The following is a 26,463-nucleotide window of genomic DNA, read 5'->3' as shown; positions in this document are numbered from 1 at the left end:
TGTGACATTCTAGAAGCAGAACCATCTGGGAGTTCTAATACAGGAGAGAGAGGAGATGTGACATTCTAGAAGCAGAACCATCTGGGAGTTCTAATACAGGAGAGAGGAGATGTGACATTCTAGAAGCAGAACCATCTGGGAGTTCTAATACAGGAGAGAGAGGAGATGTGACATTCTAGAAACAGAACCATCTGGGAGTTCTAAAACAGGAGAGAGAGGAGATGTGACATTCTAGAAACAGAACCATCTGGGAGTTCTAATACAGGAGAGAGAGGAGATGTGACATTCTAGAAGCAGAACCATCTGGGAGTTCTAATACAGGAGAGAGGAGATGTGACATTCTAGAAGCAGAACCATCTGGGAGTTCTAATACAGGAGAGAGAGGAGATGTGACATTCTAGAAGCAGAACCATCTGGGAGTTCTAATACAGGAGAGAGAGAGGAGATGTAACATTCTAGAAGCAGAACCATCTGGGAGTTCTAATACAGGAGAGAGGAGATGTGACATTCTAGAAGCAGAACCATCTGGGAGTTCTAATACAGGAGAGAGAGGAGATGTGACATTCTAGAAGCAGAACCATCTGGGAGTTCTAATACAGGAGAGAGGAGATGTGACATTCTCAATGTGTGGAGGAGGGGAGGGAACAACTCGAAGGCTGTAACCATGGTGCTACTGGCAGGCTTATAGTTCCTTTCTCTTCCTTCTCCTAAAAACATGGAGACTATCAATACACACACACACACACACACACACACACACACACACACACACACACACACACACACACACACACACACACACACACACACACACACACACACACACACACACACACACCGTGTCATTGCGTCAATAGCAGAGCGTATGTAAGAGCCATGTCCTTGTGTCTCTCTGGTCTCCTGCCTGTCTCTAGTCACTAACTGATGAACAGAGCAGTCTGTCTCTAGTCACTAACTGATGAACAGAGCAGTCTGTCTCTAGTCACTAACTGATGAACAGAGCAGTCTGTCTCTAGTCACTAACTGAGGAACAGAGCAGTCTGTCTCTATTCACTAACTGATGAACAGAGCAGTCTGTCTCTATTCACTAACTGATGAACAGAGCAGTCTGTCTCTATTCACTAACTCATGAACAGAGCAGTCTGTCTCTAGTCACTAACTGATGAACAGAGCAGTCTGTCTCTAGTCACTAACTGATGAACAGAGCAGTCTGTCTCTAGTCACTAACTGATGAACAGAGCAGTCTGTCTCTAGTCACTAACTGATGAACAGAGCAGTCTGTCTCTAGTCACTAACTGACACACAGAGCAGTCTGTCTCTAGTCACTAACTGACACACAGAGCAGTCTGTCTCTAGTCACTAACTGACACACAGAGCACAACATAATGAAATCTTCTTAATTTAGTTATATTAACAACTAGTTAATCCAATAGCAAAACATGTAAGATGTTTGAAAGTGGTATGCTATTGTACGGTAAATAACATTAGACTGTTTTCACATCAGGCAATACACTAACCATTAAAATGGCCTGGACATGTCCATCATTCCTATCCCTTGTGTGATCAAAGGTTCACAGGGTAATCAAATGAAAGAAAAAACATGTTTAGCAAGCACCATTTTGCATCAAATCTGTCTTGAGCATTTGGCCATAGGTTCTCATCATGGGCCACAATAGTTTATAGCCCAAACAATTCAACTGCTCGCCAAATGAATAGGAAGAAAATAAATGAAGCATGTCATGTTGGCTTCAGAAACCGCCAGAAGCTTCTGTTTACCTCAGAGAGAGTTTGATTCTATCTGTTCTCCTCTACTTTTCCTGGCTGACAAAGTACCAGGATGTTGTCTCTGGTTTGGGATATGAATTTAGAGAACTGAATTTGAATGGTTCTGATTTGAATATATGAAATAAGTTGAATATATGAAACTTTGATCAACTTGAAATAATAGTTTGTAAACTTGATATACGGACAATGAGTGCTATGTGTACCATATCGAAACTGAGTATATAAATATTGAATTTGAATATTACATTGAAAGATAATTTTTTAACTGAATGCAAATTCACTAAATTCAGTTTCAAATCATGAAATACAAGTTCAATTTAGTAAATCAATAATTCAATTTGTGCATTACAAATTAAAAAATATTTAAATTGTATCCAATATCCTAATTCGAAACGATGGAATTCAAGTACAATTTCTGTTGGCACTGAATTCTATCGATAAGAGTGTGGCTCAATTCATAAGAGTGTGGCTCAATTCATTAGAGCGTGGCTCAATTCATAAGAGCGTGGCTCAATTCATTAGAGTGTGGCTCAATTCATTAGAGCGTGGCTCAATTCATTAGAGCGTGGCTCAATTCATTAGAGCGTGGCTCAATTCATTAGAGCGTGGCTCAATTCATTAGAGCGTGGCTCAATTCATTAGAGCGTGGCTCAATTCATTAGAGCGTGGCTCAATTCATTAGAGCGTGGCTCAATTCATTAGAGCGTGACTCAATTCATTAGAGCGTGGCTCAATTCATTAGAACGTGGCTCAATTCATTAGAGCGTGGCTCAATTCATTAGAGCGTGGCTCAATTCATTAGAGCGTGGCTCAATTCATTAGAGCGTGGCTCAATTCATTAGTGCGTGGCTCAATTCATTAGAGCGTGGCTCAATTCATTAGAGCGTGGCTCAATTCATTAGAGCGTGGCTCAATTCATTAGAGTGTGGCTCAATTCATTAGAGTGTGACTCAATTCATTAGAGCGTGACACTAGCAACACCAGAGTTGGGGGTTTGATTCCCACTGGTGTCACATCCTAAATGTGGACGGTTGTCACTTTGGAAATTAAGTATCTGTTACGTCTATGGCATATTTTAAAGTCCTGTATTGGCCTATAATACAGTATTACAGTACTGTATTGGCCTATATTACGGTATTACAGTACTTATTGGCCTATATTACAGTACTGTCTTGGCCTATATACGGTATTACAGTACTGTATTGGCCTATATCACGGTATTATAGTACTGTTTTGGCCTATATTATGGTAATACAGTACTGTATTGGCCTATATTATGGTATTCCAGTACTGTATTGGCCTATATTACGGTATTACAGTCCTGTATTGGCCTATATTACGGTATTACAGTACTGTATTGGCCTATATTACGGTATTACAGTACTGTATTGGCCTATATTACGGTATTACAGTCCTGTATTGGCCTATATCACGGTATTACAGTACTGTTTTGGTCTATATTACGGTATTACAGTACTGTTTTGGCCTATATTACGGTATTATAGTACTGTTTTGGCCGATATTACGGTATTACAGTACTGTTTTGGCCTATATTACAGTACCGTATTGGCCTATATTACGGTATTACAGTACTGTATTGGCCTATATTATGGTATTACCGTACTGTATTGGCCTATATTACAGTATTACACTACTGTATTGGCCTATATCACGGTATTACAGTACTATTTTGGCCTATATTACGGTATTACAGTACTGTTTTGGCCTATATTACGGTATTATAGTACTGTTTGGCCTACATTACGGTATTATAGTAATGTATTGGCCTATATTATGGTATTACAGTACTGTATTGGCCTATATTACGGTATTACAGTACTGTATTGGCCTATATTACGGTATTACAGTACTGTTTTGGGATATATCACGGTATTATAGTACTGTTTTGGCCTATATTACGGTATTATAGTAATGTTTTGGCCTATATTACGGTATTACAGTACTGTTTTGGCCTATATTACGGTATTACAGTACTGTTTTGGGATATATCACGGTATTATAGTACTGTTTTGGCCTATATTACGGTATTACAGTACTGTTTTGGCCTATATTACGGTATTACAGTACTGTTTTGGGATATATCACGGTATTATAGTACTGTTTTGGCCTATATTACGGTATTACAGTACTGTATTGGCCTATATTACGGTATTACAGTACTGTATTGGCCTATATTACAGTATTATACTACTGTATTGGCCTATATTACAGTACTGTATTGGCCTATATTTCGGTATTACAGTACTGTATTGGCCTATTTCGGTATTACAGTATTGTATTGGCCAATGCAATTTTTATTAAAATAAATATCCCAGCAACTTCACTTTGGATACTTGTTTACTGCATAGGGGATTCATTTCTCTCTTGTTCTGGACTTTCTGTATTATTTGCCTATTGGTATTGTATGGATATTGTATTACTGCATTGTAGGAGCTAGAAACACAAATGTTTCCCTGCACCTGCTGTAACATCTGCTAATCTGTACACACAACCAATAAACTTTGGTTTGATTTTGTCAATATCAAATGTTTAATAATTGAAGTAATAAAATAAATAAAAATATTATAAACTCATAATAGTGTTCTACAAATAGTGTTTACGATACTTTATATGTTTCTACTTTACAGACATGTAGTAGACTAAACCAGGTTACATGTACAAATGTATAGGTTCATCCTTAAGTCGTCTATTTAAATCAAATCGTATTGGTCACATACACATATTCAGCAGATGTTGTTGCGGGTGTAGTGAAATGCTTGTGTATCAATCTAAGTAACATAATAACAAAAAATCCCCATTTAAAATCTGTGAGTTTGTGATAGAGATATCTTCTTCCTTCTTCCAGGTCTGTGGTGGAAGGTGTCCGAGCTACAGCACTGTTTGTCAGACCATGAGACATCCTGAAAATCCGTCTTCTCCGAACAGGTTGGCATGGACACTGAACAAAAATATTTTTAAAGGCTTCGGTTTTTCCATATATATTTCGAGGTTGCATGTGGTGCGCATGAATTGGAGTCACCTCGTTAGTCAGTATGTGTTACACCTGTTGGTCACCTCGTTAGTCAGTATGTGTTACACCTGTTGGTCACCTCGTTAGTCAGTATGTGTTACACCTGTTGGTCACCTCGTTAGTCAGTATGTGTTACACCTGTTGGTCACCTCGTTAGTCAGTATGTGTTACACCTGTGCTGGTTGGTCACCTCGTTAGTCAGTATGTGTTACACCTGTGCTGGTTTGTCATCTCGTTAGTGGGAAGGTGCTATTTAAGAGTGGCTGGCCCAGTGCTCCAGTTGTTTTGAGTGATGGGGAGGGTTAACTACTTTAGTTGACTCTCCTGATTTGATTTCTAGAAAGAACTATATTTTATCTGATCTTCCCTGTTTTGGTTTGCTTCCTGTCTTTAAATTTGGAGTGGATTTTAATTGTGTTGGCCTCTTCTTGGTCATATTATGGTAGGTGTCTTTTATGTCCAAGTTGTTGTTGCTGATCAACTTTCTGAGACCGTGAGTGTCTTTAAGAAGCCCGCCTAAAACCCCACCTGTTTCGTTTTGGTTGTTGTCAGTAACTCTTTGTTAGTTCCCTCTTCTGTTTTGAGCGACCATTTTTGTTTTTCTAGCTGGGGAACGTAACAAATAAACACGCAACATGCAACCTTTTCAAACATATTACAGAGTTACAGTTCACATAAGGATACCTTAAAAGTCCCGTTTACATACACTCAATTAGTATTTGGTAGCATTGCCTTTAAATTGTTTAACTTGGGTCAAACGTTTCGGGTAGCCTTCCACAAGCTTCTCACAATAAGTTGGGTGAATTTTGGCCCATTCCTCCTGACACAGCTGGTGTGACTGAGGCAGGTTTGTAGGCCTCCTTGCTCGCACACGCTTTTTCAGTTCTGCCCACAAATGTTCTATGGGATTGAGGTCAGGGCTTTGTGATGGCCACTCCAATACCTTGACTATTATTGTCCTTAAGCCATTTTGTCACAACTTTGGAAGTATGCTTGGGGTCATTGTCCATTTGGAAGACCCATTTGCGACCAAGCTTTAACTCCCTGACTGATGTCTTGAGATGTTGCTTCAATATATCCACATATTTTTCCTTCCTCAGGATGCCATCTATTTTGTGAAGTGCACCAGTCCCTCCTGCAGCAAAGCACCCCCACAACATGATGCTGCCCCCCCCGTGCTTAACGGTTGGGATGGTGTTCTTCGGCTTGCAAGCATCCCCCTTTTTTCTCCAAACATAACGATGGTCATTATGGCCAAACAGTTATATTTTTGTTTCATCAGACCAGAGGACATTTCTCCAAAAAGTACGATCTTTGTCCCCATGTGCAGTTGCATGGGGACAAGCAGTGGCTTCTTCCTTGCTGCTGAGCGGCCTTTCAGGTTATGTTGATATAGGACTCGTTTTACTGTGGATATTGTTTTTTTTTTAAATACTTTTGTACCTGTTTCCTCCAGCATCTTCACAAGGTCCTTTGCTGTTGCTCTGGGATTGATTTGCACTTTTCGCACTAAAGTGCGTTCATCTCTAGGAGAAAGAACGCGTCTCCTGCCTGACAGCGACACATCTCAATGCTCTAGAGTCCCCAGTCAGACGGCGGTGGCGGTACTGACTCATCAGCCCGCACCTCCTCTTCCTCCTCCTCTCCCTCGCTCATCCAGACTTACAAGTCTTAAAGTAATGATGGACTGTCGATTATCTTTTCTTATCTGAGAGGATCTTGTCATAATATGGACTTGGTCTTTTACCAAATAAGGCTATCTTCTGTATACCACCCCTACCTTGTCACAACACAACTGAACGCATTAAGAAGTGACGTTGAACAAGGTACACCAACTAATTTAAATGCATTCCAGGTGACTACCTCATGAAGCTGGTTGAGAGAATGCCAAGAGTGTGCAAAGCTGTCTTCAAGGCAAAGTGTGGCTACTTTGAAGAATATAAAGTATATTTTGATTTGTTTAACACTGGTTATATGTTATTTCATAGTTTTGACGTCTTCGCTATTATGTAGAAAATAGTCAAATAAAGAAATACCCTTGAGGTGTGTCCAAATTGGCACTGTATATATATCCATGGATTGTTGAAGAATATAGTTTATAAATGCCTCATGATCTTAGTTCAACTATCACTCTCCCAAAATATAAGCTTGTTTTACTCCAATGTTGGTAAACATGTTAAATGTAAACAAATACTGTATAGCCTCATAACAATCATGTTGATATCTTGAATAGTCAGTCCTTACATCCATAGTTCTGTCTATTCATCTTTTTGGTTGCAAGATCGAATCCCTGAGCTGACAAGGTAGAAATCTGTTGTTCTGCCCCTGAACAAGGCAGTTAACCCACTGTTCCTAGGCCGTCATTGAAAATAAGAATTTGTTCTTAACTGACTTGCCTTGTTAAATAAATGTTAAATAAAAAATAACAAATCTGAGTGGTTACATTTCTCCTGGACCATCCCTCAGCTTTTTACCAAAACAGAGGCGGGGCGTGCCATTTTGTTATTGTTTCATCTGTGGATTTGCCCTTTAAACAGCTGCATATTATCAAGATATCAAAGTGCCACCAACTAAAAGGTCAACAATAGGCCTGTAGTAATGCAGCATATGGCATATGTAAATAGTCCTTTTCAGTAGTGCTCAAAGCCATTCTATGAGCACAGCATTTATTTTTCAACTGGAATCAATGAGCCCAATCTGTCCTCAATGACAACACAATCATAAACAACAGAGTAGGGCTGGATAAGTCTTTAGTTTTGGAGGTCATGCTCAGGTAAAACAATTTGGCTAATCTATACTTCTATATTTCCAAGTCCTATTCTTGAAGATCAAAGGGTGTAACATTTATTGGAATGACTGTGATTGATTTATCCTGCAATTAGATGTCGTTCAATTGGTAACATACATTTTTATCTTCTTCTAATGCCTCTTAAAGGGACAGTAATCTAAAAGTAACTTAATGTAATCAGATTACGTTACTCAGTTTGGGTAATCCAAAAAATTACGTTACTGATTACAATTTTGGACAGGTAACTATTAACTGTAACGGATTACATTTATAAAGTAACCTACACAACCTTGGGCTCTATCAACCTTCTGAATGTGGTCTGCATTCTAGTGCCATTTGTGTCTCTACAATATAGAGTTTATGACTCAATCACATAAACCACATTTATAGTATCCAATTGGACTTTATGCCTGATTGAGGCCCTCAAGCCCGATTGCCTATTGGACAGAAACTGTATTTCGGTAAAGTGTTTATTCTGCTTGGTCAGGCTTGAATTGACCTTCAGGCTTTTATTCCTCCTATAGGCTGAGATTACCCTGAATCAAAGCCCCACGATCATTCTGGGCCTGTTGAGATTTCAGTTCAGTGTTAAACCCCACCAAGGCCTGAGAATAAATAAATAAGTCCCCACAAATGGAACCACAGGGCGGTTATCTACCTGATGTACTCCATGGGTCTGTCACACCCTGATCTGTTTCACCTGTCTTTGTGCTCGTCTCCACCCCCCTCCAGGTGTCGCCCATCTTTCCCATTATCCCCTGTGTATTTATACCTGTGTTCTCTGTTTGTCTGTTGCTAGTTCGTTTTTGTTCGTGAAAGGTGCCCGCGTTTGTTCCCCTACTCCTGCCTGTTTCTTGCTCCTGTTTTCTAGTCCTTCCCGGTTTTGACCGTTCTGCCTGCCCTGACCCTGAGGCTGCCTAACGTTCTGTACCTTCCCCCACTTCACTGGATTATTGACCTCTGCCCTGACCCTGAGCCTGCCTGCCGTTCTGTACCTTCCCCCACTTCACTGAATTTTTTTACCCCTGACCCTGAGCCTGACTGCCGTTCTGGACCCTTTGCACCCTCTCTGGATTATTGACCCATGCCTGCCTTTGACCTGTCGTTTGCCTGACCCTGTTTTAGAAATAAACGATTGTCTGCATCTTGGTCATACCTGTGACAGGCGGTTATCCTTCTCTATCCTATATGCTTCATGGGTCTAGAAGGTCTGATTGACCTCAGCCTTAACCTCTCTCAGGAACCACCTAAAGTAGCCCCCCTTAAGGCTGAGAAGAGGAGTCTTGTGCATATCTCCAGGGAAACTAAAGATTCTGTGGAAACTTATGTTGTGATTTGATCAACCTCCTATATGTGTGTTTTGGAAACTGGATTTGTGAAGGAGGCAGTGGTGATTTTAGCATGTAAACCTTGGTGGGGCAAAAAACAAAAAAAGTTGGATGCATGCCAGCAAAGCCACAACACAACACTAAACAATCCATTAATTGCACTATAACGGTGACAGACGGTGCCCACAAACTGTTAGGGCCTACAGCAATCCCAACACCTTACCACTGCTACACCAGGCTATCAGTGGAGCCTTGTCTGGCAGCGAAACAGTTAATTCAGCCTCATTTACTGCCTTTTAAAAAAACTGCTGAAATGGCTGACTTGCTGAAACAAATGTGGTTTCTGCTGACAACTAAAATGTTCAAACTATGGCATAAGGGAACGATGAGCGCATAAGAGGATATTAATAATTTTGACAAAGACATTAATGAGCGACGTAGTCAATATAAATATTTGTTCATATTTGTTCAGCACTTTTGATATTTACAGCGACAGAATTCAGAACATGGGCCGTTCTGACAGTGTTCTCCCTGAACACCAAGTCAGAACCGTGGGATATAAAAAGGGGGCATATAAACAGACAATGAAAGCTCTTACAATATATGATGATGACATTTCTCTAAAACAGGTTATAGGCTACATGTGGACCACCAAATCAGAACAGTAGGCTAAATTATGAGGGGGGAAAGATACCAAATTATTAGGGTGAGGCACATGGGCTACTAACAGCTTACTACACAACATCAAAATCAAATCAAATCAAATGTTATTGGTCACAAACACATGGTTAGCAGATGTTAATGCGAATGTAGCGAAGTGATACTAGTTCTGAGCTCTCTCTCTTTCTTGTGTTTTTGTGCCCGTTAACAAGAGTGCTGTCTGTGGTACTGAATGCACAGTGCTTTTCCTTCCGTGTGGTTCATTGAATGTTTAATAATGAAAATACCTACCAAAAGGAGAACATGGATGTGGTTTATTTTCAAATCAAATCAAATTGTATTTGTCACATCCACATGGTTAGCAGATGTTATTGCGAGTGTAGCGAAATGCTTGTGCTTCTAGTTCTGACAGTGCAGTAATATCTAACAAGTAATCTAACAATTCCACAACAACTACCTAATAACGACGACCGAGCGGCAGATGCAATATATGGTATAAAATACAGTATATACATGTGAGATGAGTAATGTAGGATATGTCAACATTATTAAAGTGACTAGTGATCCATTTATTAAAGTGGCTAATGATTTGAGTCTGTAGGTAGGCAGCAGCCTCTCTGTGTTAGTGATGGCTGTTTAACAGTCTGATGGCCTTGAGATAGAAGCTGTTTTTCAGTCTCTCTGCCCCTGCTTTGATGCACCTGTACTGACCTCGCCTTCTGGATGATAGCGGGGTGAACAAGCATTATCTCTGGTGGTTGTTGTCCTTGAGGATATTTTTTGGCCTTCCTATGACATCGGGTGCTGTAGGTGTCCTGGAGGGCAGGTAGTTTTCCCCCAGTGATGCGTCGTGCAGACCGCCCCACCCTCTGGACAGCCTTGTGGTTGAGGGCGGTGCAGTTGCCGTACCAAGCGGTGATACAGCCTGACAGGATGCTCTCCATTGCGCATCTGTAAAAGTTTGTGAGGGTTTTAGGTGACAAGCCAAATTTCTTCAGCCTCATGAGGTTGAAGTGGCGCTGTTGTGCCTTCTTCACCACGCTGTCTGTGTGGTTAGACCATTTCAGTTTGTCCGTGATGTGTACGCCGAGGAACTTAAAACTTTCCACCTTCTCCACTACTGTCCCATCAATGTGGATGTGGGGGGGGTGCTCCCTCTGCTGTTTCCTGAAGTCCACAATCATCTCCTTTGTTTTGTTGGCGTTGAGTGACAGGTGCCCTCACCTCCTCCCTCTAGGCTGTCTCGTCGTTGTTGGTAATCAAGCCCATTACTGTTGTGTCATCTGCAAACTTGATAATTGAGTTGGAGGCGTGCATGGCCACGCAGTCGTGGGTGAACAGGAAGTACAGGAGAGGGCTGAGAACGCACCCTTGTGGGGCCCCAGTGTTGAGGATCAGCGAAGTGGAGGTGTTGTTTCCTACCTTCACCACCTGGGGGCGGCCTGTCAGAAAGTCCAGGACCCAGTTGCAATTGCACAGGGGAATTAGTGTTAGTATTACACTTAGTATTACTTTCTTAGCTACATATCTCCCTGGCATATTACATCATTTATGCAGCAGCAGACAGTACATTTTTTGGACGCACCTTGTTGTGCTGTGCTCACTTGAACAGGAAGGTGGCATGGCGGTCCTCCGTGTGTCACGTTCCTGACCTTATTTCCTTTGTTTAGTCTTTGTTTAGTTGGTCAGGACGTGAGCTGGGTGGGCATTCTATGTTTTGTGTTTCTATGTTGGGTTTGTTGTTTGGCCTAATATGGTTCTCAATCAGAGGCAGGTGTTTGTCATTGTCTCTGATTGGGAACCATATTAAGGTAGCCTGTTTTCACTGTTTGTTTGTGGGTGATTGTTCCTGTTTGTGCGTTCATGTTTTCTATGTTCTCTAGTTCAGGATTGTAGCTTCGTTGGTTTTCGTCTGTTTATTGTTTTGTTCGTCTTGAAGAAGTATTCTAATAAATATGGATACATACCACGCTGCGCTTTGGTCCTCCTCTCCTTCTACCGACGAAAGCCCTTACACCGTGGCGTTCTCTTCATTTGTGGTGCTTTCAAAACAACTGCGAACTCTGAGAAAAACAAGGTTGAATCATGATGACGTCATCGATCTTCAAAGTTCGTAGCTCTAGGAAGAGGCTGGATTTACAAATTCGAGTTGGAATGACCGTTCAAAACGTACTTTCCCAGTCAGAGCTCGTTTATTCCCGACTTCCCAGTTGTCTTGAACTCACTAAAGTCACGTTTTCGCAGTTCTGAGTTAACAGTTGTTTTGAGCGCGGCATAAATCATGCTTCATTGACATCATGGCCAATGTTGAATGTTTATCATTTTAAACTTGGAAAAGAGACCCTTAATCCCAGATGTGGGACCACACAGCCACTCCACTGAATAGCAGGCTAGTGATTGCTTTGCAATGCTTGTAGTTAGCCACTGTCACTGATTCCTTCCAAACCACTCACTGTTGAATTTGCGATTTCCAACTTGTTGATGTCCTTTGGCCGATGACCACCAATACATTTTATCTATAATTTCTCTTCATTATTTCTCTTCATATGTCAGTAGATTGTTGACTTGATTCATGATGATGACTGCTAGCTAAGATTTCAAAGTATGATGTTGACATGATCAGTCCAATCAAAGCTACGGTAGATATAACGTGATTTGACGTAATTTTATCTGTGGCCAATGACCTTGAGCCTTCTTGGAGGGGTACTTCTAAGGTAATGGCAGCACCCAAGGGGCTTGAATTTCCGATGTCTCCCTTAGACTTTGGAGGTGACGTAGTGTCCCCATGAGTGACACAACACTGAGCCAATCACGGCGCAACACTCCGTATTTTCTGCTGGCTTGCCCCACCACCACAGGAAGCACTGAGCGAGGCTGAAACATCTACCTTACTCAAGAAAACAAAAAAGAGACCATGTTTATATGCAGCTTTATTAACTCAATTATATATATTTTTACATTATTTGCAAACTGATATGTGACACGTATTATTGCCAAAATAACATGCAAAAAAGGCAAGCCGCCCCCCAAGAAAATATATCTGTGGGGCTCAAAACACGATGAGTAGCCACTGGAAGGAGGCCAGGCCTATCTGTTTCCTTAAAGAAAACTTTAGTTGCCAATTGTTTGGTTTCTCCCTCCTTTTGAATGAAAAATCAAATCAAATCAAAGTTTATTTGTCACGTGCCCTGAATACAACAGGTGTAGTAGACCTTACAGTGAAATGCTGAATACAACAGGTGTAGTAGACCTTACAGTGAAATGCTGAATACAACAGGTGTAGTAGACCTCACAGTGAAATGCTGAATACAACAGGTGTAGTAGACCTTACAGTGAAATGCTGAATACAACAGGTGTAGTAGACCTTACAGTGAAATGCTGAATACAACAGGTGTAGTAGACCTTACAGTGAAATGCTTACTTAAAGGCTCTAACCAACAGTGCAAAAAAGGTATTAGGTGAACAATAGGTAAGAAAATAAATAAAACAACAGTAAAAAGACAATGAAAAATAAGAGTAGCGAGGCTATATACAGTAGAGAGGCTATATACAGTAGAGAGGCTATATACAGTAGAGAGGCTATATACAGTAGAGAGGCTATATACAGTAGAGAGGCTATATACAGTAGAGAGGCTATATACAGTAGCAAGGCTACATACAGGCACCGGTTAGTCGGGTTGATTTGAGGTAGTATGTACATGTAGGTATCGTTAAAGTGACTATGCATATATGATGAACAGAGAGTAGCAGTAGACAGGCTATAACAGTAGCGAGGCTATATACAGGCACCGGTTAGTCAGGCTGATTGAGGTAGTATGTACATGTAGGTATCGTTAAAGTGACTATGCATATATGATGAACAGAGAGTAGCAAGGCTATATACAGTAGAGAGGCTATATACAGTAGCGAGGCTATATACAGTAGAGAGGCTATATACAGTAGCGAGGCTACATACAGACACCGGTTAGTCGGGCTGATTGAGGTAGTATGTACATGTAGATATGGTTAAAGTGACTATGCATATATGATGAACGGAGAGTAGCAGTAGCGTAAAAGAGGGGTTGGGGGCACACAATGCAAATAGTCCGGGTAGCCATTTGATTACCTGTTCAGGAGTCTTATGGCTTGGGGGTAAAAACTGTTGAGAAGCCTTTTTGTCCTAGACTTGGTACTCCGGTACCGCTTGCCATGCGGTAGTAGTAGAGAGAACAGTCTATGACTGGGGTGGCTGGGTTCTTTGACAATTTGTAGGGCCTTCTTTTGACACCGCCTGGTATAGAGGTCCTGGATGGCAGGCAGCTTAGCCCCGGTGATGTACTGGGCCGCACGCACTACCCTCTGTAGTGCCTTGCGGTCGGAGGCCGAGCAATTGCCGTAACAGGCAGTGATGCACCCAGTCAGGATGCTCTCAATGGTGCAGCTGTAGAACCTTTTGAGGATCTGAGGACCCATACCAAATCTTTTTCGTTTCCTAAGGGGGAATAGGCTTTGTCGTGCCCTCTTCACGACTGTCTTGGTGTGTTTGGACCTGTGTATCTAGAAATAGTCTATCTGAATAATGTATACGTGGTACATAGACTATTGCATTGTGGGGAAGACCTCCTTAACTAGTCCTCAACAGTTGCTGTAACTGCTTCCAAGATGTAGTCGGCGCTTGCCTCCCAAAACGATTGTTGAGTCCTACAGTCCGACACTACCTTCTCTGTCATTGGGTTTGGTTGGAGCTTCTTGAAAACATTGTTAATATGACAGAAGGTGGCCCCAGGGAAGCTATCCACGTGTACATAAGAATCCAAAACATCTGGAATGCGTGTTACATTAAAATCACCCACAATCACTGTTGGTTTATCTATCTGTAATTCCCACTCCTGAATCTCCCTCTCTGACCTAGGGTGTCTTCTGGGATCCAGACCTGAATCTGTACCTGATGGTGTTTACCTGATGGTGTTTACCTGATGGTGTTTACCTGATGTTGTTTACCTGATGGTGTTTACCTGGTGATGTTTATCTGATGGTGCTTACCTGATGTTGTTTACCTGATGATGTTTACCTGGTGATGTTTACCTGATGATGTTTACCTGATGGTGTTTACCTGATGATGTTTACCTGATGATGTTTACCTGATGGTGTTTACCTGGTGATGTTTACCTGGTGATGTTTACCTGATGTTGTTTACCTGATGGTGTTTACCTGATGTTTACCTGATGGTGTTTACCTGATTATGTTTACCTGATGATGTTTACCTGATGGTGTTTACCTGGTGATGTTTACCTGATGGTGTTTACCTGATGATGTTTACCTGGTGATGTTTACCTGGTGATGTTTACCTGGGATGTTTACCTGGTGATGTTTACCTGGTGATGTTTACCTGGTGATGTTTACCTGGTGATGTTTACCTGGTGATGTTTACCTGATGATGTTTACCTGGTGATGTTTACCTGATGATGTTTACCTGGTGATGTTTACCTGATGATGTTTACCTAATGATGTTTACCTGGTGATGTTTACCTGATGATGTTTACCTGATGGTGTTTACCTGATGATGTTTACCTGGTGATGTTTACCTGATGATGTTTACCTGGTGATGTTTACCTGGTGATGTTTACCTGATGATGTTTACCTGATGATGTTTACCTGGTGATGTTTACCTGGTGATGTTTACCTGATGATGTTTACCTGATGGTGTTTACCTGGTGATGTTTACCTGATGATGTTTACCTGGTGATGTTTACCTGATGATGTTTACCTGGTGATGTTTACCTGATGATGTTTACCTGATGGTGTTTACCTGGTGATGTTTACCTGGTGATGTTTACCTGATGATGTTTACCTGGTGATGTTTACCTGATGGTGTTTACCTGATGTTTACCTGGTGATGTTTACCTGGTGATGTTTACCTGGTGATGTTTACCTGATGATGTTTACCTGATGGTGTTTACCTGATGGTGTTTACCTGGTGATGTTTACCTGGTGATGTTTACCTGGTGATGTTTACCTGATGGTGTTTACCTGATGATGTTTACCTGGTGATGTTTACCTGGTGATGTTTACCTGGTGATGTTTACCTGGTGATGTTTACCTGGTGATGTTTACCTGATGGTGTTTACCTGATGTTTACCTGGTGATGTTTACCTGGTGACGATTACCTGGTGATGATTACCTGGTGATGTTTACCTGGTGATGTTTACCTGGTGATGTTTACCTGATGGTGTTTACCTGATGTTTACCTGGTGATGTTTACCTGGTGACGATTACCTGGTGATGATTACCTGGTGATGTTTACCTGGTGATGTTTACCTGATGGTGTTTACCTGATGTTTACCTGGTGATGTTTACCTGGTGATGATTACCTGGTGATGTTTACCTGGTGATGTTTACCTGGTGATGTTTACCTGATGGTGTTTACCTGATGATGTTTATCAGATTATGTTTATCTGACACTTTTTCCATGAAAACAAAGTATAATAAATGTATACAACATGTTATAGGAACAGTCTATTTTAAGAACACTTTATTAGGAGTTCCTATATCTTCCTTTCTGTTGTCCTGCACCATAACTGGCACTCTGCTGCCTCCCGGTGGTCATCTGTGAAAACTGCAGCCTCTGGAAACTGGTTACCGAACAGTGTGAAGATACTGTACGATTCTCCAGCAATCACAGCTCAGTCTGAAATTATATAAACAGGAGAAACACTTCCTGCAGGAACAGTTCATAGTCTGTTTATTACCAGCAGCATTACTCTATACAGACAGAGGATGTGTCCCTGATAGCACCCAATTCACTAGTTTTAACCAGGACCCATAGAGCTAAGACCAAGACCCTCTCAGTCCAGTGTGGTATCAGGTTAGTCTGGGAAGACCCTCTCAGTCCAGCGTGGTAGCAGGGTAGGGAAGACCCTCTCAGTCCAGCGTGGTAGCAGGTTAGGGAAGACCCTCTCAGTCCAGCGTGGTATCAGGTTAGGGAAGACCCTCTCAGTCCAGCGTGGTAGCAGGTTAGGGAAGACCCTCTCAGTCCAGCGTGGTATCAGGTTAGGGAAGACCCTCTCAGTCCAGCGTGGTAGCAGGTTAGGGAAGACCCTCTCAGTCCAGCGTGGTATCAGGTTAGGGAAGACCCTCTCAGTCCAGTGTGGTAGCAGGTTAGGGAAGACCCTCTCAGTCCAGCGTGGTAGCAGGTTAGGGAAGACCCTCTCAGTCCAGCGTGGTAGCAGGTTAGGGAAGACCCTCTCAGTCCAGCGTGGTAGCAGGTTAGTCTGGGAAGACCCTTTCAGTCCAGCGTGGTAGCAGGTTAGTCTGGGAAGACCCTCTCAGTCCAGCGAGGTAGCAGGTTAGTCTGGGAAGACCCTCTCAGTCCAGCGTGGTAGCAGGTTAGGGAAGACCCTCTCAGTCCAGTGTGGTAGCAGGTTAGTCTGGGAAGACCCTCTCAGTCCAGTGTGGTAGCAGGTTAGTCTGGGAAGACCCTCTCAGTCCAGCGTGGTAGCAGCGTCGTAGCAGGTTAGTCTGGGAAGACCCTCTCAGTCCAGCGTGGTAGCAGATTAGTCTGGGAAGACCCTCTCAGTCCAGCGTGGTAGCAGGTTAGTCTGGGAAGACCCTCTCAGTCCAGTGTGGTAGCAGGTTAGTCTGGGAAGACCCTCTCAGTCCAGTGTGGTAGCAGGTTAGTCTGGGAAGACCCTCTCAGTCCAGTGTGGTAGCAGGTTAGTCTGGGAAGACCCTCTCAGTCCAGTGTGGTAGCAGGTTAGTCTGGGAAGACCCTATCAGTCCAGCGTGGTAGCAGGTTAGTCTGGGAAGATCCTCTCAGACCAGCGTGGTAGCAGGTTAGGGAAGACCCTCTCAGTCCAGCGTGGTAGCAGGTTAGTCTGGGAAGATCCTCTCAGACCAGCGTGGTAGCAGGTTAGGGAAGACCCTCTCAGTGCAGCGTGGTAGCAGGTTAGTCTGGGAAGACCCTCTCAGACCAGCGTGGTAGCAGGTTAGGGAAGACCCTCTCAGTCCAGTGTGGTAGCAGGTTAGTCTGGGAAGACCCTCTCAGACCAGCGTGGTAGCAGGTTAGTCTGGGAAGACCCTCTCAGTCCAGCGTGGTAGCAGGTTAGTCTGGGAAGACCCTCTCAGTCCAGTGTGGTAGCAGGTTAGTCTGGGAAGACCCTCTCAGTCCAGCGTGGTAGCAGGTTAGTCTGGGAAGACCCTCTCAGTCCAGCGTGGTAGCAGGTTAGGGAAGACCCTCTCAGTCCAGTGTGGTAGCAGGTTAGGGAAGACCCTCTCAGTCCAGCGTGGTAGCAGGTTAGTCTGGGAAGACCCTCTCAGTCCAGCGTGGTAGCAGGTTAGTCTGGGAAGACCCTCTCAGACCAGCGTGGTAGCAGGTTAGGGAAGACCCTCTCAGTCCAGCGTGGTAGCAGGTTAGTCTGGGAAGACCCTCTCAGTCCAGCGTGGTAGCAGGTTAGTCTGGGAAGACCCTTTCAGTCCAGCGTGGTAGCAGGTTAGTCTGGGAAGACCCTCTCAGACCAGCGTGGTAGCAGGTTAGGGAAGACCCTCTCAGACCAGCGTGGTAGCAGGTTAGTCTGGGAAGACCCTCTCAGTCCAGCGTGGTAGCAGGTTAGTCTGGGAAGACCCTCTCAGACCAGCGTGGTAGCAGGTTAGGGAAGACCCTCTCAGTCCAGCGTGGTAGCAGGTTAGTCTGGGAAGACCCTCTCAGTCCAGCGTGGTAGCAGGTTAGGGAAGACCCTCTCAGTGCAGCAACGAGACACCAGGTGGTTAAGAGAAGACAATGTGGTGATGTATTGTTTCTTATCATCAATGCTAAGCATTTTCAATAGCTAGTTGGAGTGTGTCTCATCTGAAAGGGTTGGGATAGCGTCGCCAGAAGCCAGACACACGACCTATTCCCATGCACTCTTTATCTCGTTGACAAAATACCTCCCCGTCTCTCTCTCACACACGGTTTACCAAGCGTTCATATGGAGACAGTCTAGATCTGTACAGTAGAGGGAAGGTTGTGTAGTTATTTAACAGAGGATGTAAGGCCAAGCTGCATATAGCAAGATAGACGTATTATCTAGCTAGCTACTGCAGAGGTCGTCATTTATATATATTATTTAGCTAGCTACTGCAGAGGTCGTCGTTTATATATATTATCTAGCTAGCTACTGCAGAGGTCGACGTTTGAAAGGTTGAAACACACACACAGAGGATGTAAGGCCAAGCTGCATATTGCAAGATAGACGTATTATCTAGCTAGCTACTGCAGAGGTCGACGTTTGAAAGGTTGAAACACACACACAGAGGATGTAAGGCCAAGCTGCATTTCTCAAGATAGACGTATTATCTAGCTAGCTACTGCAGAGGTTGAAACACACACACAGGGGTCTACGGACGTCCAGCTCAAGTACATTTTTGTTGGTGGCATACACATCAGCTGATCCAAGATCTGTGTCTATGGGCCACATAGCCAACTGGACAGGAGCAACAGGGCCGAGCTAGTTACACCACGGTCCCTACTCTCCAACAAGACAAATGCCACACACACTGAACATAAATATAAAGGGAGCATGTAAAAGTGTTGGTCCCATGTTTTCATGAGCTGAAATTAAAAGATCCCAGAAAATGTTCCAAACGCACAAAAAGCTTATTTCTTTCTTGTTTGTTTACATCCCTGTTAGTGAGCCTTTCTCCTTTGCCAAGATAATCCATCCACCTGACAGGTGTGGCATATCAAGAAGCTGATTAAACATCAAGATCATTACGCAGGTGCACCTTGTGCTGGGGACAATAAAAGGCCACTCTAAAATGTACAGTTTTCTGCTCCTTGTCTGGTTATTGCAGACCCTCAAATGAACGAGGTGTCGAGTGCATGGGATCAGGTCGGGCCTATGCCCTCCCAGGAGTTTGCCCCTGTCCAGTCATGTGAAATCCATAGATTTAGGGCCTAATTTATTTATTTAAATTCATTTGATTTTCCTTATTTGAACTGTAAATCAGTAACATCTTGAAATTGTTGCATGTTGCGTTTATGTTTTTGTTCAGTCAGCTAGAAAGCGATGTATTCTTCTCTGTCCATCCATCGTGCAGTGTGGTGTGTGGCCTTTTCTTCGACTCTGAGGACAAAGGAGACACGCACGTGAGAAACTGGTGAGGTGATACCAAGGTTCGCCACACGGTGGAGCTAAACGTCTACAATTGATGACATCGATGAAATAGATTCACAATTAGAGAACAAGTTGGAGGTTCTTCCAAAAACTGAACAGAAATGTCATTGCCAGCATATTGTCTGAGTAGAATAAATGTATTTTAGCCTCACTAGAAAATAGCTTACAAGAGATTGAAAACTTGAATAATTTAAAGCAGTTTATTAAAATAAAGTCATTTTAAATGGATTTGTATTTCAGTGACCTCATTCAGAATTAATCGCGATAAGGTCGTTCTAGTAGCCTAGACCTGTAATGTACTCTCCTCTTCTCCTCTCCTCCTCTCATCTCCTCCTCTCATCTCCCTATCCTCCTTTTCCTCTCCCTCCACCTCTCATCTCCTCCTCTCATCTCCTCTCATCCTCTCCTCTCTTCCTCCTCCTCCTCCTCCTCCTCTCCCCTCCCCTCAACACCTCGTTCATTTGAGGGTCTGCAATAACCAGACAAGGAACAGAGACACACCGAGAGAAGAGGCTTCTCGATGCTTATCGTTGAATAACGGAGAAACATGAATTATAAGCGAACTTGTGGACAGATATTTCTGGTAAAGATACTTCATTATTTCTGGTAAAGACACTTTGTAAAGAAATGTCCAATTGAATTAGGCTAATGATTACTAAACTATTTTAAAATAGATTTATTTCAGGTAAAAAACGTACTGTGGTCAGAATAATTTCAGAATTTTTCTCTTTACTTAGTTGGTGTTTCTGAGTTCAGTAGCATTGATTCTAATCAAACAAAATGTTAAGAAATGGGAAATGTTCTCTGAACTCATTGAAAATAGACTTACTTCAGGTCAACTTTGGTTTATTTAGTGTCTGTTAGTGAGTTCAGTAGCCTGTTGGCATGACCTGGATAACAGCGAGTATGACTGCTGGCCTCTGGAGAAACCTGATGAACAGAACATGATCGACTGCGGAGGTGGGTCTGAGTGTGGTGTGTGTGTGTGTGTGTGTGTGTGTGTGTGTGTGTGTGTGTGTGTGTGTGTGTGTGTGTGGTGTGTGGTGTGTGGTGTGTGTGTGGTGTGTGGTGTGTGGTGTGTGTGTGGTGTGTGTGTGGTGTGTGTGTGTGTGCGTGCGTGTGTGTGTGCGTGTGTGTGTCTGTGCGTGCGAGTTTGTGTGTGATTGAACAGAACATGATCGACTATGGAGGTGGGTCTGAGTGTGTATGTGTGTGTGTGTTTGATATATGTGTGTGTGTGTGCGTGTGTTTGAACAGAACATCATCGACTGCGGAGGTCTGGGTTTGGGATCCATTATAGTGATTGTTTATTGGCTACTGATATTTTCATAATATGTATATTATGCATCTCTCTCTCTCTATTTTCATCTCTCTCTCTCTATCTTCATCTCTCTCTCTCTATCTTCATCTCTCTCTCTACCTTCTTCTCTCTCTCTACCTTCATCTCTCTCTCTACCTTCTTCTCTCTCTCTACCTTCATCTCTCTCTCTACCTTCTTCTCTCTCTCTACCTTCTCTCTCTCCACCTTCTTCTCTCTCTCAACCTTCATCTCTCTCTCCACCTTCTTCTCTCTCTCTACCTTCATCTCTCTCTCTCTGTTTTCATCTCTCTACCTCTTCTCTCTCTATATTTTCATCTCTCTCTCTCCACCTTCTTCTCTCTCTCTACCTTCATCTCTCTCTCTACCTTCATCTCTCTCTCTGTGTCTTCATTTCCCTCTCTACCTTGTCTGTCTCTCTATCTTCTTCTCTCTCTGTCTTCATCTCTCTCTCTCTGTCTTCATTTCCCTCTCTACCTTGTCTCTCTCTCTCTATCTTCTTCTCTCTCTCTGTCTTCATCTCTCTCTCTCTGTCTTCATTTCCCTCTCAACCTTCATATTTCTTCTGTATTTCTCTCTCTCTATCTTCATCTCTCTCTCTACCTTCTTCTCTCTCTACCTTCATCTCTCTGTCTTCATCTCTCTACCTCTTCTCTCTCTATCTTCATCTCTCTCTCTCTATCTTCATCTCTCTGTCTTCATCTCTCTCTACATCTTCATCTCTTTTCCATCTCTCCCTGTGTGTCTGACCTGCATTTGTGCATCTGTCTGTCCGTGTGTGTGTGTGTGTGTCTGTCTGTCCGTGTGTGTGTGTGTGTGTGGGTGTGTGTGTGTGTGTGTGTGTGTGTGTGTGTGTGTGTGTGTGTGTGTGTGTGTGTGTGTGTGTGTGTGTGTGTGTGTGTGTGTGTGTGTGTGTGTGTGTGTGTGTGTGTGTGTGTGTGTGTGTAGGGTTAGAGATGGCGTGGGTGGTACGCCCCCCAGAAGAGGTGATCAGTGGAGATGTATTTAGTGTGACCTACTCTGTTACGGCTCAGGACAGCTTCTACCAGTGGGCTATGGACCACGACATCTTCCCACATAGGTAGGTCCGCCACACACACACACGGACAGACACACACACACACCAACTATCTGTGTCCTCTCTCAGTTCAGTCAGCTCGGCGACAGCAGCCAGGGCGTTCTGTGAGAGCCACGACTGTCCTGCCAACTGGAAGGATTGTAACGGAGACAACTGCTGTATTCACCATGCTAATATACACTCCTGTCCCCTGGGATTCATGGTACACACACACACACACACACGCTTACACACACACACACACACACACACACACACACACACACACACACACACACACACACACACACACACACACACACACACACACACACACACACACACACACACACACACACACACACACGAATGAACGAGCACATAATGAAACACATTTAGCACTTTTCTCTGTCTGTCTGTCTGTCTGTCTGTCTGTCTGTCTGTCTGTCTGTCTGTCTGTCTGTCTGTCTGTCTGTCTGTCTGTCTGTCTGTCTGTCTGTCTGTCTGTCTGTCTGTCTGTCTGTTTCAATTCGATTTATTCTATTGCCATGGAAAGTAAAGCAGTAACATTGTAAACAGAAGTAACAGAATGCCTGTTAGTAATAAAGCTCTCTCTGCAGACTACAGAGAGGATCTGTGGACCGTGGATCCCGGACGACGGTCGAATCTTCACACACACTCTATCTACCGCTGGCAAGATGACTCAAACCAACTGGACCGCTAAGGTAGGACCACAATACAACCACACACACACACACACACACACACACACACACACACACACACACACACACACACACACACACACACACACACACACACACACACACACACACACACACACACACACACACACACACACACACACACACACACACACACACACACACACACACATTTACAGTACAACTAACCTTGTGGGGACACAAAATTCAGTCCCATTCAAAATCCTAACAACCCCAAATCTAAAAACCTGCTCCAAAACCTCATTCTAATCCTAAACCGTCTAGAAATAGAATTTGACCTTGTGAGGACCAACAAAATGTCCCCAGTTGGTCAAAACTTTAGACTTCTGGTCTTCAAGTATAGTTAAACACACACAAACACCAACAGTTGACCAGATGTGTGTAAACATCTGACCTGTGTGTGTGTGTGTGTGTGTGTGTGTGTGTGTGTGTGTGTGTGTGTGTGTGTGTGTGTGTGTGTGTGTGTGTGTGTGTGTGTGTGTGTGTGTGTGTGTGTGTGTGTGTGTGTGTGTGTGTTGTCTCTAGGTGGTGCTGGTCCATGCTGGGCTGACCTCTCTCATAGCTCATATCAGAGTGGGACGTATGCAGGTAGCACTGGAGGCTAAGACCACTGTCCTGCCTGTTATAGGTAGGTATTCAGGTATCTGTGGAGGGAGACCACTGTCCTGCCTGTTATAGGTAGGTATTCAGGTATCTGTGGAGGGAGACCACTGTCCTGTCTGTTATAGGTAGGTATTCAGGTATCTGTGGAGGGAGACCACTGTCCTGCCTGTTATAAGTAGGTATTCAGGTATCTGTGGAGGGAGACCACTGTCCTGTCTATTATAGGTAGGTATTCAGGTATCTGTGGAGGGAGACCACTGTCCTGCCTGTTATAGGTAGGTATTCAGGTATCTGTGGAGGGAGACCACTGTCCTGCCTGTTATAGGTAGGTATTCAGGTATCTGTGGAGGGAGACCACTGTCCTGTCTGTTATAGGTAGGTATTCAGGTATCTGTGGAGGGAGACCACTGTCCTGCCTGTTATAAGTAGGTATTCAGGTATCTGTGGAGGGAGACCACTGTCCTGTCTATTATAGGTAGGTATTCAGGTATCTGTGGAGGGAGACCACTGTCCTGCCTGTTATAGGTAGGTATTCAGGTATCTGTGGAGGGAGACCACTGTCCTGTCTGTTATAGGTAGGTATTCAGGTATCTGTGGAGGGAGACCACTGTCCTGCCTGTTATAGGTAGGTATTCAGGTATCTGTGGAGGGAGACCACTGTCCTGTCTGTTATAGGTACGTATTCAGGTATCTGTGGAGGGAGACCACTGTCCTGCCTGTTATAGGTAGGTATTCAGGTATCTGTGGAGGGAGACCACTGTCCTGCCTGTTATAGGTAGGTATTCAGGTATCTGTGGAGGGAGACCACTGTCCTGCCTGTTATAGGTAGGTATTCAGGTATCTGTGGAGGGAGACCACTGTCCTGTCTGTTATAGGTAGGTATTCAGGTATCTGTGGAGGGAGACCACTGTCCTGCCTGTTATAGGTAGGTATTCAGGTATCTGTGGAGGGAGACCACTGTCCTGCCTGTTATAGGTAGGTATTCAGGTATCTGTGGAGGGAGACCACTGTCCTGTCTGTTATAGGTAGGTATTCAGGTATCTGTGGAGGGAGACTACTGTCCTGTCTGTTATAGGTAGGTATTCAGGTATCTGTGGAGGGAGACCACTGCCCTGCCTGTTATAGGGACGTATTCAGGTATCTGTGGAGGGAGACCACTGTCCTGCCTGTTATAGGTAGGTATTCAGGTATCTGTGGAGGGAGACCACTGTCCTGCCTGTTATAGGTAGGTATTCAGGTATCTGTGGAGGGAGACCACTGTCCTGCCTGTTATAGGTAGGTATTCAGGTATCTGTGGAGGGAGACCACTGTCCTGCCTGTTATAGGTAGGTATTCAGGTATCTGTGGAGGGAGACCACTGCCCTGCCTGTTATAGGTAGGTATTCAGGTATCTGTGGAGGGAGACCACTGTCCTGCCTATTATAGGTAGGTATTCAGGTATCTGTGGAGGGAGACCACTGTCCTGCCTGTTATAGGTAGGTATTCAGGTATCTGTGGAGGGAGACCACTGTCCTGCCTGTTATAGGTAGGTATTCAGGTATCTGTGGAGGGAGACCACTGTCCTGTCTGTTATAGGTAGGTATTCAGGTATCTGTGGAGGGAGACCACTGTCCTGCCTGTTATAGGTAGGTATTCAGGTATCTGTGGAGGGAGACCACTGTCCTGCCTGTTATAGGTAGGTATTCAGGTATCTGTGGAGGAAGACCACTGTCCTGTCTGTTATAGGTAGGTATTCAGGTATCTGTGGAGGGAGACTACTGTCCTGTCTGTTATAGGTAGGTATTCAGGTATCTGTGGAGGGAGACCACTGCCCTGCCTGTTATAGGGACGTATTCAGGTATCTGTGGAGGGAGACCACTGTCCTGCCTGTTATAGGTAGGTATTCAGGTATCTGTGGAGGGAGACCACTGTCCTGCCTGTTATAGGTATGTATTCAGGTATCTGTGGAGGGAGACCACTGTCCTGCCTGTTATAGGTAGGTATTCAGGTATCTGTGGAGGGAGACCACTGTCCTGCCTGTTATAGGTAGGTATTCAGGTATCTGTGGAGGGAGACCACTGCCCTGCCTGTTATAGGTAGGTATTCAGGTATCTGTGGAGGGAGACCACTGTCCTGCCTATTATAGGTAGGTATTCAGGTATCTGTGGAGGGAGACCACTGTCCTGCCTGTTATAGGTAGGTATTCAGGTATCTGTGGAGGGAGACCACTGTCCTGTCTGTTATAGGTAGGTATTCAGGTATCTGTGGAGGGAGACCACTGTCCTGCCTGTTATAGGTAGGTATTCAGGTATCTGTGGAGGGAGACCACTGTCCTGTCTGTTATAGGGACGTATTCAGGTATCTGTGGAGGGAGACCACTGTCCTGTCTGTTATAGGTAGGTATTCAGGTATCTGTGGAGGGAGACCACTGCCCTGCCTGTTATAGGTAGGTATTCAGGTATCTGTGGAGGGAGACCACTGTCCTGCCTGTTATAGGTATGTATTCAGGTATCTGTGGAGGGAGACCACTGTCCTGTCTGTTATAGGTAGGTATTCAGGTATCTGTGGAGGGAGACCACTGTCCTGCCTGTTATAGGTAGGTATTCAGGTATCTGTGGAGGGAGACCACTGTCCTGCCTGTTATAGGTAGGTATTCAGGTATCTGTGGAGGGAGACCACTGTCCTGCCTGTTATAGGTAGGTATTCAGGTATCTGTGGAGGGAGACCACTGTCCTGCCTGTTATAGGTAGGTATTCAGGTATCTGTGGAGGGAGACCACTGTCCTGCCTGTTATAGGTAGGTATTCAGGTATCTGTGGAGGGAGACCACTGTCCTGTCTGTTATAGGTACGTATTCAGGTATCTGTGGAGGGAGACCACTGTCCTGTCTGTTATAGGTACGTATTCAGGTATCTGTGGAGGGAGACCACTGTCCTGCCTGTTATAGGTAGGTATTCAGGTATCTGTGGAGGGAGACCACTGTCCTGCCTGTTATAGGTAGGTATTCAGGTATCTGTGGAGGGAGACCACTGTCCT

At 43.9% G+C, this 26,463-nt stretch overlaps 1 protein-coding gene across 1 annotated transcript in view; it reads left to right on the top strand.

The window, feature by feature from the left end:
• LOC120037992 (atrial natriuretic peptide receptor 2-like) overlaps nucleotides 1-26,463 on the top strand; it is a 78,547-nt gene that overhangs the window by 3,083 nt on the left and 49,001 nt on the right. The window contains exons 2-6 of the mRNA XM_038983939.1: nucleotides 20,590-20,685; nucleotides 21,992-22,124; nucleotides 22,191-22,323; nucleotides 22,721-22,825; nucleotides 23,372-23,474. Of these exons, the coding sequence (XP_038839867.1) occupies nucleotides 20,590-20,685; nucleotides 21,992-22,124; nucleotides 22,191-22,323; nucleotides 22,721-22,825; nucleotides 23,372-23,474 (570 nt within the window). The remainder of the gene's footprint in view (nucleotides 1-20,589; nucleotides 20,686-21,991; nucleotides 22,125-22,190; nucleotides 22,324-22,720; nucleotides 22,826-23,371; nucleotides 23,475-26,463) is intronic.

Source organism: Salvelinus namaycush, unplaced genomic scaffold (assembly GCF_016432855.1).
Source record: "Salvelinus namaycush isolate Seneca unplaced genomic scaffold, SaNama_1.0 Scaffold201, whole genome shotgun sequence".
Taxonomy (NCBI): Eukaryota; Metazoa; Chordata; class Actinopteri; order Salmoniformes; family Salmonidae; genus Salvelinus; species Salvelinus namaycush.
The sequence above is the reverse complement of the archived record's forward strand: the minus strand, read 5'-3'. Positions and strand labels throughout refer to the sequence as shown.